Source organism: Ursus americanus, chromosome 28 (assembly GCF_024610735.1).
Source record: "Ursus americanus isolate L20-20 chromosome 28, mUrsAme1.1.p, whole genome shotgun sequence".
Classification (NCBI taxonomy): Eukaryota; Metazoa; Chordata; class Mammalia; order Carnivora; family Ursidae; genus Ursus; species Ursus americanus.
Genome location: NC_142154.1, coordinates 1,957,205 through 1,976,314, shown reverse-complemented (window position 1 = coordinate 1,976,314; position 19,110 = coordinate 1,957,205). Strand labels below are relative to the sequence as shown.

Sequence of the window (19,110 nt, the reverse complement as noted above, 5' to 3'; positions counted from 1 at the left end):
CCTGCCATCAGCCGGAGCAAAGGTGCACCTTGCTCTCCTTCTGGCTCTGACCAGACGCTAAGCCAGTCCCGAGGCAGGAACACTCTGGCTAAGAACGGCCAGGAGCCCCGGAGGAAGGCTGCTGTGTTTTCCCGCAGATGGGCGCTAGGAACGCGGGTGCTGCCGGCTGTAGCCCGGAGGCCATCCCGGCCCTCACGATCTGCAGGCCGGGGGAGGAGGACCCGCAGGCTGGCCGGGGAGCCAGAGTCTGGAAAGACTTACCCGGTAGTTGGAATGTGCTCGGTTATTATGGAATTTCCCCAGTGGAATGTGCTCTGAATAGCCTGGGGAGTACATTCCCGCTGAGGGGCCCGTCGGCACGTGGTGGAAGATGAACCAGAACCCGGTTTCCTGTGGGGGGGGCACAAGGGGAGAGGCACAGAGATCAGCCCCGCAGCCTCCTCGCTGCGGCCACGGACTGGCCCGACTTGGGCTGGCCCAGTTCTATCCCCGAACGGGCCCCCGCCGCCCATCCCCAGACACGCCTCCGGGGACAGGAAAAAGCCCGGGCAAACGTGTTGTGTGGGGGCCACCTGACCGTGACAGCCCTTCGTCGGGTCCTACTCTACTGGCCACGGGCTCCGAAGGGCTGGCTTTGAGTCCATCGTGACTTCTCCCTTTCCCAGCTATGGAAGCTGTGGCCCCAAGACAGCACCTGACCTGCTCTGGGCCCCCGACGTTAAGCGGCAGGGAGCAGGGGTAAGAGCAAGGCTGTGTAGACAGAATGCCGTGTTTGAATCCCATGCGTGCCCCTGGGCACGTTCGCCCTCCCTGCCTCGGCTTCCCCGCCCAGCAGATGGAAGGTCTGGGTACCTGCCTCGTAGGGTTGATGCAAGAATTAAACGATTTTAGCTGAGAGCGCCGGTGTGCCGGGCCCGGCTCCAAACCTCACCCGTTTCTATCTGATGATCAGTCATTTCAGTGAAGTGCTTTGATCACTCATACGAGGAAGGGACAGGGCCATTACTTAAAGCCAAGTCCACGTGACACCTTCACTCAGCTGAGCCCGACCTGGGGCTTGGACCCCATGTGTCCCAGGCCCACCCCGGCTCCCACCTTTACTTCCTGCTGAAGAAGGGATCGTTCTGCTCACCTCGGACCCCGCGGCCGCACAGTTAACGAGGTTGTTGTTGGGGTTGGCCATCCAGAAGGTGGACACTGCACTGCGGGGGGAGGGGGCAGAGATGGCATGTGTCACCCACCGGGCCGCTGGCTCCCCTGCCTCTTACCAGAGGCTTGAGGAATCCTTAGCTTGTTAGGAAACCCAGTTTGCTCGTGCGAGGGTGGTGCTTTTAAGCACCTGAAGTGCTCGGAGCTTAAAAGGGGCGTAAGGCTCCGTGAGGCCGAGGCAGTTAGTTGGCGGGTGAAGTCTGAGCCTGGCTCTAGAATAAAGAGAAGTCGCCAGCGCCCGGGAAAGGGGCCATTACTCAGGGAGAGGCCCCGCATGGGAACGCTGATCACACAGCAGTCCTGTCTCTGTCTCTGTCTCCAAATGGGAGAGTACGACTCGTGCCCACGGGTACCCACTGTGACACCCACGTCCTCTCAGAGGAGCGCCGTGTGACATCGGGAGAAGCCCGAGGATAAGAACAGTGGTTCTCTGTGGGCAGGAACGATGGCCATCCAGGGGCAAGCGGAGAAGGAGGGAATAGAAAGCATGCCCTCCGTGGCTCCCGTGGCCCCCAGCTGAGAGGCTGAGGGCAGTGGGTGGCTAAGGGCTGGGAGGCACAAGTTGCTCGGAGCCCCAGGGTGCGGAGGTCAGAGGCCGGCTGAGCGGCTGAGTGAGCACCTGCTCGCAGGCCCGCGGCGGCGCACGGCACGGGGATGGGGGCGCTTACTTGCAGTCCTGTCTGGGCTTGGGGATGTACCCCGGGTAGGAGTCTTCTGTGATGGTCTTGCACATCTTGCTATCGCGGTCGGAGGGGAGGAGGGTTCCAGACTTGACGAGGAGGCCGAGGCAGTGGTCAAAGGTGTTCCGTTCCTCTGGCCCGTCTTCCGTGAAGAAGCAGTGGCCCAGAGAGTTATAGCCCACCACGTCCTTGACCTGCAGGGACCAAGACCACGGGACCTCTCACCAGCGTCCAGGTGCTCCTGTGCCCATACCTTCATTCAGCAAATGTGACACAGTGACGCGGCATTGGCGGCACTCTGGGCCCCGTGAGGAACCCCGCAGGCTTGGGGGGGGGGCGTGGCACAGGTGCGGGGCCAGGGGCCTGGGACAGGTGACTTCAAAGCCCCTTCCAACTGGAGGTGTGGCCGAGGCTCCATGGGGTGGGACGGGGACAAGGTATGATCGGTGTGGACCAGGTCCCGTGAGCCCATGCAGGCGAGAGCGCCCGGGTCACAGCTTACAAGGTGTATTACAGAGAACACAGCCTGCTGGAAAGGGCGCGGGGACAGCTTCGCCTGGGGGGCGGCATCTGAGCCAGGCCAGGCTGTGTCCGCCCCCACGGCCCACAACATACATCAAGTGACATTCGCAACCCTCGGGCCAAGAGCCACGGAGTCCGTGGGGGAAGCGGAAAGGCCATTTGCAGACTCTGAGCGCTTGGGGCACGGTCTTAGCCACGCGTCCAAGCAGCACGGGGGTCTCTCCCCCTCCCCCGGCTCCCTCGCTCCATCAAGATGCAGGACTCCCGCTCCACGATCTCTGAGGCCCCATCTGGGTCTGAAGCCGAGCACATCAGTCTCAGAACTAAAAGGTCCTTAGAGAGTCTCTGGCCGGAGCCCTGCCTCCCTGCCCGAGGCCAGACTGCCCACAAGCATTTCTGACAGACGGGCACAGTGCTTCCACTTGAATGCCCCAGAGACGGGATGCTCACCACCTCAAAGGTAGCCTGTCTGCAGCAGAGCACGGACGATGGTGAGAAACACCCACTGATCGGAACTGCGATTTTCCACCCTCGCCCCTACTCTGGGTGCCATCACCCACTAAGACAGGCTCCTGCTCCCCGACCTCAGTGCGACCCACACCGATTAAGGACCTAGCAGCCTGCCAGGCCCCCGAGCATCCAGACCCCACCCCAAAACAACTCCCCTTTAGTACCATCAACACTTCAAGGGGCTGTCCCGTCCCGTCCCTTGCAGGACGTTAAGCGGCGTCCCTGGCTTCCGTCCTCACCACCTGTCAGCAGCACCTCTTCAGCGTGGCACCAAAACTGTCTCAGACCCTTGCTGCCAAACATTCGCCCGGGTTGGGGGTGACCCAACTGCCTCTGGTTGGGACACACAAACCTAGGGTAAACACCCCAGTTCCCTCCGGAGTCTTTTCTAGGACAGAGCCTGCCCTACTCCAACGTCCAGGCAACCCCGCTCTGGAAGCATCCGGAACCGGGACCCTTCATGTCCTTTTCATCTCACTGAAGTCTTACACAATTCTAGAATAATTGTTCTTTTTGCTTTGTTTTGTTTTTAGAGCTAAGGAAAATGAGACTCAGGGAAGTTAAGTGATTTGCCGGAGGTCGCCCAACCCATGTGTTCAAAGCCAGGCAGGCTGGGACCCCCGCTTTCTCATCGAGTCCATTCACCCCACAGGGACAATCCAGACACACAGGCCGCCCTGTTCCAGGCCAGCTCTGTTCCCTCCCTAATCTTTGGTCATTGGCAAGGGCGTGGTCTTGAGTCCTATTCAGTCCCTCACTAAGCAGTCCAGTAAACACCAAGGTCATCCGATGGGACAGCTTCCTTTCGTCCCAGCGAGCTAGGAAAGCTGGTTATAAATAGCCTGGAAAGACAAGCAGGGAGGAAACGGGGCTGCTGGGGCTGGCAGAGACAGCGTGGAGCAAGTTCCATGCCCCTCTTACAGGGAGGACACTGATGCCCAGAGAAGGGGCGTGGGGTGTCCCAGCGAGCTCACAGACCTGGAGGTGGAGCCACGTTCAGACCCAAGCCCCCCGCTTTCCTTTCCGCCCAAGGCTCTTTCAAAATCCACTTAAGCACCCACTTACCCCACTGTCCGATCACACCCTGTGAGCCCCTTCTTTGAAGGCAAGTAAATAACAGATGAATCAGGGACATTCTTATTCTAATCAACACCCCAGGAAGAAAGAGCCTCCGAGCCCCTGGAGGTGTGCTCTGGAGAGAAAAATCCCGGTGGAAAGGAACAACGAGAACCAGTATATGTTGGGTGTCTAATGTGTTGCAGACATTATTTCATTTAATTCTTATCATAGTATCATTCCCTTTCGCCTTCCATTCAGGGACAGAACCGAGACCTGATTCTCCCTCCGCCCGATCCCAGAACTTGCGTGCTAATCAGCTGTCAGCAACGCCAGACAGAAAACCAGCCCTCTCGTCTTGGGCCGCATTTCTTCCTTCTCATCAGGGCTGGGTGGGGACGGCGTGTGGGGACACGCAGAGGGGACAGCACGGCGAGGTAGAGGAAAGCGCTGGGTGGGGAGCAGAAGACAGAGGTTCAAGTCTCGGCTCAGTCACAGACTTGCTGCGCCTCTCCCAGGGGGTCCCCTGGGAGACAGACGCCTTCTAAAATCTGGCTCTTAGGTCTGTGATTGTTCTGCCACAGAACATTTCCCAGAATTAAATATTCATACCGTGACGCGGCTTGGGACAGATAGATCCGGTGTAGCGGCACGCACAGACACATCATACAGGTTTGCAGGCGGCTGCCACGTCCCTAGGCGCGCGCGCCCGGAGCCCCCGCCCCGTCCTCGTGCACAGATCACGTCTTTCCCTTCGTCCGCACGTCACGCCTGCTGATGGCCGGCAGCGCTCCAAGTGGTTCCGAAAAGCTGTTTCAAGTCTTCGACTACCGTTAGTGGGGTCCAGGCGTGAGCTTACGAAGGAGGAAATTTCTCTGCCCTCACAGACTGCTTCATCTAAAACGACCATTTAATTTATTGTCCGAACCAGGACATTTTTTAGAGCAAAGGTGGGGGGGTTGCTGTGAGGAACGAAGCTGGGGAAACAGGTGTAACGTGGAACGTTCTGCATGAGCAGGAAGAAGAAACTGCTGCTTCGGACAAGTGAACGCGAGCGGGAATCAGCCCTGCCCGCTCTGCCTTCCAGGGCCGGTGTGATGCCGTTCACACGGGCTGGAGACGACCCCAAATACAATCAGATTGAAAGGAGCGCTGTAATTTCCAGGCTTCTACCGCTTACTTTCTGTTTTTTGAGCCGCTGAAGAAAAGAGCCCTATTTTTGCAGAGTGTTAAGGAGTGTTTGACCGCGCAGACAGCAGCCAGGAAAGGCGGCAGAGAAGCAGGTTGCACTCGGCGGCGTCTGGAAGGACCGAGCCCCAGAAACCGCCCCGGAGAGGGGCGGGCAGGCAGGGAGCCAGGGAAAGAGGGGCCTGGGGCCCTTTTCCAGTTGTTTCCTGAGCTGATGGGTGAAGCGCCCGCCCTGTTCCCCAGCGCATCTCTTCTCCGATCCGCCAGCAGAAGCCCCGGCCCGGGACACTTTCGGGGAAAGCAAGCACCGCCATCTGGGTTCCTCACGTGGGCTCAGGCCGGAAGGAGACATGGGAGCAGTGACAGGAATCAAGAAGCCAGTGAGACTCTGAATTCCAGAAAAACGGGAAAAGGGGCAAACAGATGCCTGGCCTGTGGTTCCCAGAGCTGGGGGCGACGAGAGAGGGCACTGGGCGCCTGCCCTCTGCACCCAGGGGCCGCAGCCATCGGCAGGAGGAAGCCGCTGGACGAGCGTCTCCCTGAGACTGGACAGTGGGGGGCTGCAGCCGGGTGTGGGCCCCCAGAGCCACACAGAGAGCTGGACACATTTGCACCAATGACCACACCTTTTGAGCTGTGTACCAGGTGGGGAAGAAAGAAAGGACATGTTTTCTTCTCCTACCCACTCTCCTTGCCCTGGAAATGGAAGGGAGAGGGGGCCACAAACGGAATCCGTTTTGGTGTCTTTCTACCTTCCTGGGAAACACCGGGACGGATTGTTTCCAGGAGAGAACAGGCAGGGGTCCCCTGCACCCTGCCTCCTGCCCCAGAGCTCAGAAACACCTTGAGAGGCACTGGGAGCTGCAGTAGGCCCCGAGCTGCCCCGCCTGCAGGGGATGGGCTGGAGAGCCTCCCTCCGAGGGCCGGCTTCACCCCACCCCCGCCGGCATCCTGCAGCTGCCGTGCGGACCACCCGGTTTCAAGGAAAACACCACCACTGGTGTCCGTATCACCAGAGGCATCTCCCCAGCTCTGTTCCGTAGATGCGACAGTTGTGTGACGGGGGCTCTCTGGTTAAATGGGCCTTGGCGTCCCTAGAATAATCAGCATTCAGTGCGGTTTTACCGCAAGCCTTGCACGGTGAATTTGCAGGGCAGGATGGGAGGACATGTACGCAGCACGTGCTGAACTCCTGAGTCTACGCCGCGCGTGTGTGTGTGTGTGTGGGGGGCTATTACTCTCTCCTGGAAGCTGGGGGGCTCACCCAGCGCACCTTACGCGGAGAGGCCCAGTGATCGTACTGTTACCTGCCAATGCTAAGTTTGCCACTGTGTTCTCTGGCTTCATCCTCCCCCAAAGCCTTTGCAATGGGCTGTGGCCTCTTCCTCACTTTGCACAGCAGGGAAACCGAGGCTCAGAAAGTCTGGATCAGCCCCCAAGCCCACACTGGGTCGTTAGCACGACCCAGGCTGTCCTCTCAGCCTGGTGGTCCTGTGGACGCCTGCAGTCACTGTCTCTGAGCGAGCACGGAGTCTGGGGAGGAGGGGCGGTGGGTTTGTCGAGTGGGAGCTCACGGTGTGAGCGGTGGTTCCTGAGCGTCCTCGGGGCTCAGGGGAGCAGATGTTGAGAGACCCGCGTGTTCATCAGTTAGGAGGGGAGTGAGAAGCAGGTGTTGGCGGGAACGTCAAGTTCAGACTGCCCTTTCCAGAAGCAGGTGTTGAAGAATGGGAAGGAGCTCCGGTGGGTGGCCTGGGGCGCGGGTGGGGGTGAGGGAAGCTGTTTTCCAAGGACGAGGGCACCGGAGTATGTCTGCAGGTGGTGGGTGGGGAAGCCACGCCTGGGGGGCTGCCCAGGACGCTGTGGGGTCAGCTTGAAGGCACCTCTCCCTCCGCACGCCGAGGAGCCCCTCTTCCCAAAGAGCCAGTGCCTGCCCATCCAGGGTCCCGGGCGTGTCCAGACCTGGGACGGCATGAGGGACGGCATCACGATGCTGCCGAGTGGCCTCTGCGCTAAATTACAATCAGCTCTCTGCCTGTGTTTGGCCTCCTTTCATCTCGTCACCTAAAGCCGTTTTTCAAACACGGTTCCAGCCCTGGCCACAGGTAGACCCTTCAAGGCAGACGAAGGGAGCGCATGTAACGCACCGATGGAGCAACCAGCTCCCGAGGCTCCTCCTGGCTCCGTGGCGGAGCACTTACGGGGCGGCGTCAGTCCGAAACCCCAGCTCCCGCCCCGGGCTGCGGCGCTCGGGGAAGGACGCAGAACGCATTCCACTATCCTGTCGCTTCTCTGGGTCCGGGGCTCCGAGGCGCGCACTTCATCCGATGCTAGGCCGTGCCCGTGTGCTGTCACCTCGGAAAGGCCACACGGGTCTGGAGGCTCCAGAGCCTACCCCACCAGCCCGGCCGTCCAGCAGGGACGCGAGCTGAGTGCGGCTGGAGCCCTTTGGCCGCCGGGGTGAGGCTGCCGCGGGCCCCTCGGCCAGGCCTGTGCAAGGCTGCCTGGGCTGCCTGGCGTCTGGCTGGCACCCAGGGAGCTGAGGGGTGCTCCCTCCCAGTCTGGTGGCTGGCACCCCTTGGGGCCGGACAGAATGGCCTTGGGAGATACAGGACTGCAGGGGTCTTCTGGTTCCAAGAGGCTGTCCAAGCCGCTGGCTCCACTCTGCCTAGTGTGGGTACAACTGGCCCGTCCAGCGGCTCCAGACGAGCCGGGTCCGAGGGCCGCCCCTGGCCCGCTAGCTCAGCCCCTGCCTGCCTGCAGCCCGCTGAGCCGCTCGCCCCCGCGGCCACCGGCGCCCCGCGCCGCTTCTCGCCCTGCGTCTCCTCCGGAAGCCCGTTCCTCCGGCTGAGCCCTGGCTCGTGGCACTCGGGGAGGCACGCTGCGCCCAAGGCGCCCAAACCCTGCTCGTTCTTACATTCTGACCGGAGAGCCACGAGAGCTGCTTGGCGGGCCCTGCACTGCGCACGTGACGAGACCGACTGCAAGAACGGCCGTGCGTCCGCGCTACGTGTGCATGTGTGTGCGCATGTGTGTGCGTGTGTGTGCACCTGCCCTGAGACGCAGAGCGGCCTCCGCTCACACCGAGCCAGCCGCTGCGAATCTGAACACCCTTCTCTTCCGCGACGGGAAGCAGAGGGGAACTGCTGCTGAATTAAGGACCACACTTGAGACCGAGCGCTTAAGGCAAGTAAAGCTCCTCACACTCGGGCCTGTTATTCTCTTAGCTGAGTCCACACTGTTCTGTTTACCACATGCTCGAGCTCAGCCGCCACCCTGCGAGAGAACGCCCGAGTCCCTGCATTGCATTCGTTCTGCAAACCGCGTGGACAAGCAGAGCAGACCACACCTGCTCCCAGGGCCACATGCACGTGCCACACTTTCCACGTCCTGTGCTCACTCCTTGTAACAACCGCGTGGGATAGATACCGCCGTCCTCCCCATTTTACAGAAGAGGAAACAGAGGCATGAGAGGGAAAGTGACTGGCCCACGTCCCACGACTGGTCCGTGGTAGAGGGCAGATGGAAACCCAGACTCCAGAGCCCGAGCTCACGCTGTGGCTGGTACCGCATTCCTGACATTTCCCATTTATCGTAAATCTTACTGTCTTTCTGCTTCCGCGAGAACATGTTCTGCTTTTCCTTCCTTGAACCAGAAAACAGTCCCACGAGTTCAGCGCCATTCCAGCCACAGCCCTCCTGCCACCCGCCGCAGACAATCAGCCCTGACCCCTGGACGGTGCGGCCACGCGAGCTGGTGGGCAGGGCGCCGGGCCCTGGGCTCCCCGCGGCACCTGCACCTCACAGCCCCCGTGTTTGCTGTGATGTGGCCGAGGAGGACGATGGAGGTTTGCGGATGTCGAACAATTCGCCTGAGGCGCCACGGCTCACAACCTGTGGGCCAAGCTCTTGAACCCACGTGCTTCCAGACGAGGCTCCAGAGCCCGTGCTCTCCCCTCTCCCCTCAGTGGGTCCGCAAAGCAGCAGAGGACACCGCCCCCCCCAGGCCCCTGTGCCACGCAGCAGTGAGGGTCTGACCCGCCACCTCGGACCACTTTCCCAGAGAAGCCAAGGATCCCGATTTCTATGTGAAATCACTTAATTTTTAAATGATGGAACCTAGTTCAGATGTTTCTTTAAACATCATTTAAGCCAAACAAAACACATCCCATCACTGGGTTCTGCGCGCAGGGGGCCCATCTGTGACATCCGGCTTTAAAGTTCATATAGGATGTAAGTTCAGTCCGTTTAAAGAAAGATTGGTTTAGTGTAAAATTATCAGTTTAGTGTAGAGATGATCAAATGTTTCTATAAACACTTCATAAGCCAAACAAAACACCATCTGGATTCTTCAGCTTATAATACCCGGTTTTTAAAGTTTCTAGAGGATATTAGTTCATTTATTTATTTTTTTTAAAGTGAGGAAGAGCACAAATGAGAGTGCGCAAGGCAGGGAGGTGAGCGAAGAGGGGCAGGGGGAGAGGGAGAGAGACTCTCCGGCAGACTCCCCGCTGAGCACGGCACCCGACGCGGGGCCGGATCCCAGGACCCTGAGATCACGCCCTGGGCCGAAATCAAGAGCTGATGCTCAAATCACTGAGCCACCCGGGCGCCCTGTAAGTTAGTTCATTTACATAAGAATCAGTTTCGTGTGAAAACCAGCTGTGTGAACCCAGACAAGGCTCTGGCCCATTCACCTCCTTGCTAGTGAAGCCACTCCTCCCAGCAGCGTCTGCTCTGAAGGACGCTTGCTGCAACCGGAGACAAGGCCCCGGGCGGCCCCTGCAAGTCCGTGGGACAGAGCCCACAGTGCAGTCTCAGCACGAGCCCCTTGTCTGCACTAGCGGATCTGTCTGGCCACACAGCCACGGAAAGATCCTCGGACCGCCCATCACTCCAAAGAGGCACAGAGGGAACTAGAGTCCCAGTGGCCACTGCCAGCTCCCTACCTCCACGGCTTGGGGCCCTTTGGCAAGGTCACACCCCTGCCCTGTTTCCTCTTTCCTCTATCAGTTGGAGACCTGCTCTCAACTGACACCACTCCCCCCGAGGGCCCCAGACTAAAAGTCCGATGCAAACCTCCACCCAGCACTAATGTTTGGAGGAAGGGAACTCGAGGATGGGGGAGTGAAGGGCCCTCCACTTCCCCAGGAAGGAGGTGCTTACCAACAAGCCATTGGAGCCGTGCACGGTGACACAGCGAGAGAAGGTGTGGTGGATGGAGAGCTCGCGGACGTATGTGGGCGGGTCGTAGCCTCCCTTCTCGTCCACGTCGCCTGCCAGGTGGAAGTGAATGGGGTACTGCCCCACCAGCTGCTGCCCCATGTGCTTCAGCTCCACGCCCTCCAGGTGCGCTGCCTTAAAGCCCAGGGCAAACTGCAAGAGGGGAGGGGAGGGTCAGAAGCGTCAGCAAGGTGCGCCTGAGCCCCTCACCCGGGCTGCGTCCCAAACATGCAAAGTGCCTCACTAATCCCTGCCTCGGCCATGCAGTGAATCCAACCTATGCTCTGCAGATGGGTTAAGGCCCCTGGCCCTCCTACTGCCAGCGTGCCAAGGTGCTTCAGATAACACAGGGATGTTACAAGGCAGGGAACCACTCGGAATCGAGCTCCGTGGACCGACCGTGCAACAGTCGGGGCTGACCTCCACTCCCTGCCCTCCCTCCTAAGTTGCAGAGGGTCACGAGGAAGGGGGAACCCCGAGATAAGCTGGGGCGAGGCTGGCACAAGGCCAGCCCCAAGAGGATGGGAATCCAGGGGGCAGAAGGAGGCTGTGCTCTGGCTCATGGTCTGCAGCCCCTCCTGGTGGGAGGACAGGAATGCTGAGCCAGGAATCTCCATCAGTCTGTGACCCCACTGGCGTGGGCAAGCCATGGGGTGGTCCGCGTGCTCACTCCATTCTGCACCACCGTGACCGTCTACACTCCAGGAACCCACTGCGAAAGCACACTCTGGAAACGATTCCTATCGGAAGTGGGGCTCAGCCTGCTGCTCCTAGAGGAGGGCAATCTTAAGGACATGCTAACAGTCCCCCAGAGCAGCTGTCAATGCCACTCGGGTAGGGGCAGCCTGAGGCCCCGTTTGGGCAAAGCAGGAAGGGGGCGCTGACGGCTCAGGGATTGCTCTCGAAATTGGAAACGGGCTCTGGTCTCTCTGACAAGTCTCTGCACAGGCCCTGGACCCCCTCAGCCCCAGAACCTGACCAGGAACACAGGCGAGTACTTCTGGAGGCTACGGTGACAGGTGGCCTGCTGAGCTAGCAGGGGCCGCGGATGCTGGAAGCCCACGTGTGATGCGGGGCCACACAGCCCCAGTAGGGCTTCCGCAGTGCGCTCTGCAGGTCCCACTCTTTCATTCAGCTAGGCACCGAAAGGTCTTATCCTGATAGCCCACGATTGCGGCTTCAAGAGCTCTGTCCTCACAAAACTCCAAGACACCAATAGTCTATCGGCTTTGGTCCTAAGTCACTGTAAGCAACAGCCACCCGAAGAGCTTTGGGGCGTCGTGATGTTCAGTATGGCAGGTTGCGGCTCTTAAGCTAGACGTGCGGACAGGATTCCCCCGTGAGCTGAATGCCAGGAAGCCGGAGCTCCTGTGGACCGCTCACCGCGCACCGCTAACCGCCGCCACGCTTCCCCGTCTCCGCCTTTGCCTCCACCTCTACCAGCAAGCTCACGGGTACGCTCAGCGCTCTGGCGTCCAGCTGGTCTACCCTGCCTGCTCTCAGCTCTGGGTTTTCATGGCTCTATTGTAAGCATGACTCTGTGTGAGTGAAATGTCAGTTCTTCTGGGAAACGACTGGGGTGAAGCGTTGAAGAAGAGGAGCGGGGACGGGGGCTGGAAGCCGTGGAGGCAGGGAGCTCAGGGTGCTGTGTGACCGTCCCCAAGGTGGTCCCCTCCTATCTTCCGGTCAGGGGTTGACAGCCAGACAGCACACCACTGGACAACATGCCAGACTCGGCCTTCCAGAAAGTCCCTGCCCTTGGTCCTGCCTCCTGCTCCCGTCCCCTCCCCAGCCAGGGCCCCCTCCAGGCTGGCAGCGAGGAATGCTCCCAGCCAGGCCGACCCATACCTTGATGTGGCCCCCGAAAGTGTCGAAGTCAAAGAAGTTGCAGATGTGGTTGCTGTAGGGGTAACAGCTGTCCTCCATCTCCCCCATCACCACGATATTCCGGGTCAGGAGTCCGACCTCAGCTCGCATGTCCACACCGTCGATCTCCTCCCCGATGTGCAGGTACAGTGGTTTTCCTAGGGCAGAAAGGGGGGTGGGAACCCTGCTGCTGCTTACGTAACACTGTGCCCTGTGTGCACCATGGTCCCGCGGCTGCCCCAGTCCCATTTTACGGAAGAAGGAAGCCCAGGGAGATGGAATTCCGGGCCTGAGAGGAGAGCCAGGATTCACAGCCATGAGGACTTATATCTGAAGCCCATGCAGAAATGGCTCTGTCCTCCGGGATCGGTCCCCCCTTTTGCTTGCTGGTATCGGGGCTCCTGTGTTTGAGCTAGACATATGCTCCCCAGGAGAACCACGCTTCCCAGACACCTTGCTGGTGCGGTCATAGGATGAGTGGAAGCCGTGGGCAGCCCCTGCTCTCGCTCCTTCCCCAGGCCTGGAATGTGGGCCAGCCCCGGAGGACAGGGTGCTCTCTCCCTTGTACTCCTGACCCCAGCCCCATCCCTTCCTGGAGTCTTAGGGTTTGGGAATCTCGTAATTCGTCTTCTTTCCTCGTGTGGGCTCCTTATGCTCTACGTCCAAACTCATCCAGACCTCTTAACCTTAAAAAGTTATTAAAGTCTGACCGTTCTGCCCAACTCAACTGCCATTGTAGCTTACGTCAGTCCCCTTCGTGCTGCTCAAGTCCCTGAACCAGTGACTGTACCTGCCCCACTCCCTCCATCTGCTCAAATCCACTCGATTCCCCTCCAGCCTCATCCTCCTCCCCGGACAGCAGGTGCACCCCAGGGAAGGTGCAGGGGGACAGGAGCTTGGAGCTTTGAGACTGTCTCATGGTCCCCAATCCACCCCCACGCCAACCCCAGATTCCTTCGTGGAATGAAGAGACTTGGCCTGCCTCCACATGTGGCTCCTCACTGGGAGAGCTGACCTGGCTAGCAGGTGTTTTTCCTCTGTTTGAGGTCACCGTTCCAGAGCATGACCTCTCATGAGGATTCGCACTCCTGCACCGCACGGCAGGGGCTGCCTGGCTTTCACTGCGGCCCTGGCTGGAGCGGCGGGGCCCGGGTATCAGCCACGGCACAGCTGGACCTGCACACAAAGGCCGGGGTGGTGATGGGCCCGAGCCGCGCCCCGACGGGGACCTCCCCTGCCCGCTCCTCTACCCGGCACAGCGCACAGCCGCTGGGGGCTGCGAGACCTCGGCGGCTGCTGTTTGGGATTCTGCAGGCTTGTCAGTCAGGACGTCAGTTCAGGATGTGAAACTGGTGTGGGGCAAAGCTGACAAGATACCCCTTTGGCGTCACCTCCAGCTCCCGGGGCCGCTGCCACAAACTGCCACACGCCGACCGGCTTAAATCAATGGACATTTCTTGCCTCGCACCTTGGAGGCCAGAAGTGCACCGTCAGGGGCTGGGTCAGCGGTCGGGAAGCGCCGGGCAGAACCGTCCAGCCATTGGCGGATTCCAGTGGCCACCTGTGCTCCTCGGCAGATGGCCCCTTCCTCCTCCTTCAACCGACCTCACTCCAACACCAGCTGTGTCATCCTGTCACCTGCTCCCCGCACTCTGACCATCCTGTGTCCCCTCTAAGGGCCTGTGATGACAGCTCGGGGACCCAGGATAACCCCCCACCTCATGAGCCGTAACTCTGTCACACCCGCAAAGTCCCCTCTGCCGTGCGAGCTGACACTATCGCGTGAGAGGATCGGCCCGTGGGCACGTGTACCACAGAGTCCTGCCTTAGAAAGTCTCAAGTATTATGACGATTCACTTTACGAAGAGTCCATTCACTATACTTTACTCTCACACCCAGAGGTCTCCGATGCGAGAGGTCGGCCCTGACAGAGGGGTTGGGCACGGACGCCGAGGGGCGCTGGGAAGACTCCGGCTCCATCCACGTTCTGACAGTGACAGGAGGGGCGTTTGAAACAAGTTCCCTCTGCAGACTGCTGGTTCCCTTAACCCCCTGCGGCGATGGCTCAGGTCACAGAGCCTCGTGGCTCCATGGTTTTAAGGTCCAGAAGCAGGGTCCCCTCTGGCTGCCCGTGTGGAAGCCTCTCCCTCCATCCCAGGCTGGTCTCCTGCCATCGGCTCTGTGACGGTCACTATAGTGCAAGATGCATGAGCCCCAGGCGGGTGGTGGGGAGTAGAGTCTCTTGTACAAAGAGCTTTGTGCAGGGTTCTGAGCGACCCGGCGGGGGTGGGGGCGGACAGAACATGGTGCCCGGAGCAGCGTCTGATGGCTGGTGAGGAAGGGGACTCCCTTGCTCATCAGCTTTAAACGCCCTACGTCCAGCAACGTATACATGGACATTGGTCACAGAGCCCCTGGTCCGCCCGGCCTCGTGCCTCTGAGTGTGCTGGATGCAGACCTTCTTTTCCTTACGAATGACACCCTGACAGACAGCGGGCAGCACCCAGAAAATCTTCAAAGGCTTCCTCAACTAAGCAAGGCCACCTCCCACTGTTCCTGGGGTATAGAAGGAAGACCGGCCGACTAGTGCCCCTGGGGCAGCGCAGCGGGGCCCAGGAACCAGTCAATGCAAAGGACGGGCGCCAGAAGAGCCGGGTCCCGGGAGGCACAGCACGGAGCGCGCTTCCCCAAGGGATCGCCCCCGAGGTTGAGCACATAAGGGAAGAGTTTATGCAGAGCGCGTGGGCTTGGTGCTGCCGGCCAAAGACAGGAGAGGAGCTCCCATGCAGCTCTGAGGGGCTCAGGTCCCGTCTCCCAGCCTGCAGGACGGCCCGGGCAAAACCCCAGGCTCTGTGGGCTTACACGTCATCGCTCCCACACCCACTTCCGCTGCAGCCACGGAGCGGAGCACCCAGCCCTCCCTGCAAGAGCCTTTGCTACTTTACATCTCGGCGCTTCTCCCTGGCTGCCCCTCGGGCCGGCCGGCCGTCTCCAGCTCGGCCAGGCAGCAGATGGCTCGTCCTTGCAGATTCTGCTCCAGCGGGCTCCTTCCCAGTGCGGTCTTCCCCACCGCCCTCCCCCTTCCCCTTCGCTTCTGGGGTCCCCACCGCGCCGGCAGGGCCAGGACACCAGGCCTCCCCATCCAGGCACACATCCGCCGACGTCCAGCCGTCCCCCGTAGCGTGCTCATTTTGGGGCTCGGTGCCCCCTTAAACTATGGGGGATAGACCTAATGCTGACCAGAGGGCCTTCCCCCGGGACCCACGGCCCCTCGAACACGAATACAATGGGAGAGGTAGGCGAGAGGCTGCAGGGGACCGTGGCCCTGGATCCCGACCCAGATGATGACTGTGAGTCCCCGAACACGTCCCTTAGGCTCCCTGAATCTCAGGCTCTCCCTCCGTAAAATTGAGATGCTGCTAGCATGTGTCTCAAAGGAAGCTTTGCTTGTTGACTGGGTCAATCCACGGAACGAGCTTCGGACAGCCCCTGGCACGTGGGGGATGGAGGAACAGTGTCTACCAGGCTCCTGTGAGCAGAGTGCGCAGGGCCGACTGAGAGTTGCGTTCCCGCCGCCTCCTCCCTGCGCTGTGGAGCCCGTAGCAAGACCTTTACAAAACCCTACAGCCAGCGGATCAGTCCTGTGGCCGCGTTCACAGGCCACCGTCCCCCAGACGGCTGCCCCGGGGGAGCTGTGTGCCCTGCTTTCCCGGCACCCCATCCTGCCTGCAGACTCTCCCTCCCTCCCTTGCTTCTCGCAGCCCTGGTGCATAAGGGCGAACCGGGGATGAGCAGACATGGCGCAGCCAGACTGTCCCAAATAATCCAGGAGGGCCACTGGCACAGGAAGGGGTGGGGGAGGCCTGGGAGCAGGGGGGATCCGCAGGTGCCCCACACGGGGCCCCAAACACCGACCCTCCCTCCCAGTGCTTACCCTGCAGCGGCCCTGGCTCCACACCCCATGCCCTCACTACAGGGCAGGCCCGGAACGGGGCCCGCAGGGGTTGATAGGAAATGACATCAAGGGCCTGCCAGCGGGAGAGACAGACACACGCACTTGAGGCCGGGCCTGGAGGAGGGGCTGAGGCTGGAGGATCCCAGAGAGGCCGTCTCAGCCACACAGCCCCCAGGTTCCTGGTACGGCAGTCCCTGGGGACAGCATGGACTAGAACAGGTAGCCTGGGAGCCAGAGAGCTCAGAGTTCGAATCCTGGCTCCGGTCGACCACACAGACTCACTTGGTCCACACCAGCGTGCCCTCCTGGGACCCCTGAGGTGCTGGGGATGCTCCGCGGTGTGGTGTCCAGTACGCCGGACCCCAGCCACTGCGGCTACTGGGCACTCGGAAGCGGGCTAGGAGGACTGAGGAGTGGGCTTCCGAACTTTAATTTGGGCAGCCTCGTGTGCCTGGTGCGCATGGGAGGGCAGGCTCTGGACATCTGCTTTCCCTGCTCCCGAGTGTCCTCCTCCGTGGCCCACAGAAGTGGCAGCTGCCCCTTGTCGGGACCGCGAGGAGCGAGCGAGGTGGTTTTGTGAAGCGCTTGGCGGTCACAGGAGACAAAGAACAGGGTACGAAGGAGCCAATGACCCGTGGTGCTATTCAGGGATGTGTGCGGGGGCAGGGAAAGCGGGAGTGCGGGAGTGCAGACGCAGAAGGGCTGCGGGGTTTCTGGCGGCGGGTCAGAGAGTGTGGGGGTTCACCCTGCGCATAGCTACGCTCTGGAATATTCTCCGAGATGATTCACACACGTTCATGACTTGGTTATCCCCATCTGTTTTCTGTCAGAAAACCCTTAATAGGCACGAAGGCCTGTTTCCTGGAATTTGGGGCAGTGAGGAGGGACGATCCGGGAAGGCCGTGTCCCGCTCTGCCACCAGCCTGGGGGGGACCCTAAGATGTCACTGCAGGGGGCACAGCTGCAGAAAAGATGGGGCAGGTGGGAGCCCTTGCTTCATGTCAGTGGGGTGTGGGGAGCCAGGCTTGGGGATGAAAAGGAGACCCGTGAGCCTCTCCAGGACAGACAGACAGACACACAGCCCCCCTCCCTGGGGCTTCTCTGATGCTGTCCACCAGGGGGCGCTGTTTTCAGGTAAGCCTCAATGCCTCTGTGCAAAGTGGACGGTCCACTCTGAGCCTAACTGTGAGGGGTGGGGGCTGGCAGGGGTGCGGGGCTGCTGGAGACACATGCAGGCTGTGCTGCACCGAGGGAGTATGGAGGGGCCGGAGGGGGCCCCGCGGCTTCCCCACTTCTTTCCTACCTCTCCCCACCCCTGCCGGCACCAGGGCCGGGAGCAGCCCCATCCCACCGTCTGTCCAGCCTTCAGAAGGCTCAGGGTGCAGCTGGGCCTGTGGGTCCGACACCGCCAAGCGGGACCCTCTCCAGCGTCCGCGCACCAGCCACACCCCCAGGTGAGGCCAGCAGCCCTAACAGCGCCTGGCCCCTCGCTTTCGGGGCCACTTGGCTCTCAGGAGCTGCTTGAAGGGAAACCTGACCCCTCGCAGGCCTGGGGGTGCCCGGCACAGGGGTGCAGACGTGCGCCAGGCTGAGCAGACCTGGGGGCCTCTCCAGGTGCTCCCGCGTCCATCTCCTCACGGGCAAGCTTTTCACCCTCCCAGAAGCCATGCACGCCGCCCCAGATCCCCAGCACCGAGCAGCCGGCATCAGCTCACACTGTCTCATTGCCAGGCCTGCCAAGAGTCCAGGAGGACACTGATGTCCCAGGAGGGCTGTGCGTGTGTACCGGCCCCAGGGGGACACAGGAGTCGAACACTCACAGAGCACGAGCTTCCCTTGGTGCTCTTCGGTAAACGGGGGCACGGGGAGCCTTTCCCCACCTGGGCAAATGCGACAGGCCCATGCGCTCAGAGGAAGCCGTTCCCGTGGCACCCCCTGCCGCCCAGCCCCACGCGGTCGCTCTACCCCTCACCCGGGCTGCTCTGGTCCTCTTCCGGGGCATGCTGTCCCCAGCACGGCGTCCCGCACTATGCTGCCCCCTCTGACAGTCCAGGACACCTGACCCCTGGTCGGCCCCCAAGGGCAGAGGACACATTTGTCTGGCGCATTGCCCACCGCGTGTGCGCCCTGTGTGTGGAATAACGACGACTCGCTCCTTCCCCCCTCTCTGTGTGCTCATGAAGGGACGGGGGTGCCCAGCCTGGCAGACGAGGGATGTGCGCTGGGCACCTGCGTTCACAGAGCCTCTCGCCTCCACGCCCGGGGGCATCGGGGCACTCAGAACAGAACCTGCAACAGACCTCAGCTGCAGGCTGCTGAGAACGGTACACACCGTTGGCTTTTCTCCCTCTACAAGCATCTTTACCTACAGAACTGACGCACTAGGCACCGCTCCCGTCGTCCCAAGCTTAGCGCTACATGATTGCACAAATCCTGCCAATACAGCAGCTAACGTTTACAGCGCCCTTACTGCATACCAGGCGCTGTTCAAAGGCCCTCACACCGAAAGATTCATCCGCCAATCCTCACGACCCCGGGAAGTAGTTAGGATCTAAGATCATTGTGTCCATTTTACAGAGGAGGAAGCTGAGGCACAGGGAAGTTAAGTATTTGTCTAGGGTCACATGGCTGGTAACTGGCATTCCTGCAATTCCAATCCTGTGCTCTACCAAAGAGAGAAAGAACTGGAAGGAAGGGAGGGAGAAGGAGAGATGGAGGGAAAGGAAAGAAGGAAAGAAAGAAGGAGAGAAAGAAGGAAGGAGCCTTCCCCAAAATGTCTTCGGGAAATGAGCCCAACAGCATGGCCCGATCTCGTACGAGGAGTCCAACCACACAGCTACGTACTGAGTATCTTCATATGAAATGCTCACAGACCCTGTGTCAAATCCCTCTGCAGCTCAGGGC

General features: G+C 60.6%; 1 protein-coding gene across 1 annotated transcript in view; it reads right to left on the bottom strand.

The window, feature by feature from the left end:
- The window catches only part of CEMIP (cell migration inducing hyaluronidase 1), a 133,445-nt gene that overhangs the window by 21,083 nt on the left and 93,252 nt on the right, over positions 1–19,110 (bottom strand). The window contains exons 12-16 of the mRNA XM_045813107.2: positions 12,234–12,409; positions 10,329–10,538; positions 1,878–2,083; positions 1,133–1,202; positions 262–390 (exon numbers count right to left, since the gene is read on the bottom strand). Coding sequence (XP_045669063.2) covers positions 262–390; positions 1,133–1,202; positions 1,878–2,083; positions 10,329–10,538; positions 12,234–12,409 — 791 coding nt within the window. The remainder of the gene's footprint in view (positions 1–261; positions 391–1,132; positions 1,203–1,877; positions 2,084–10,328; positions 10,539–12,233; positions 12,410–19,110) is intronic.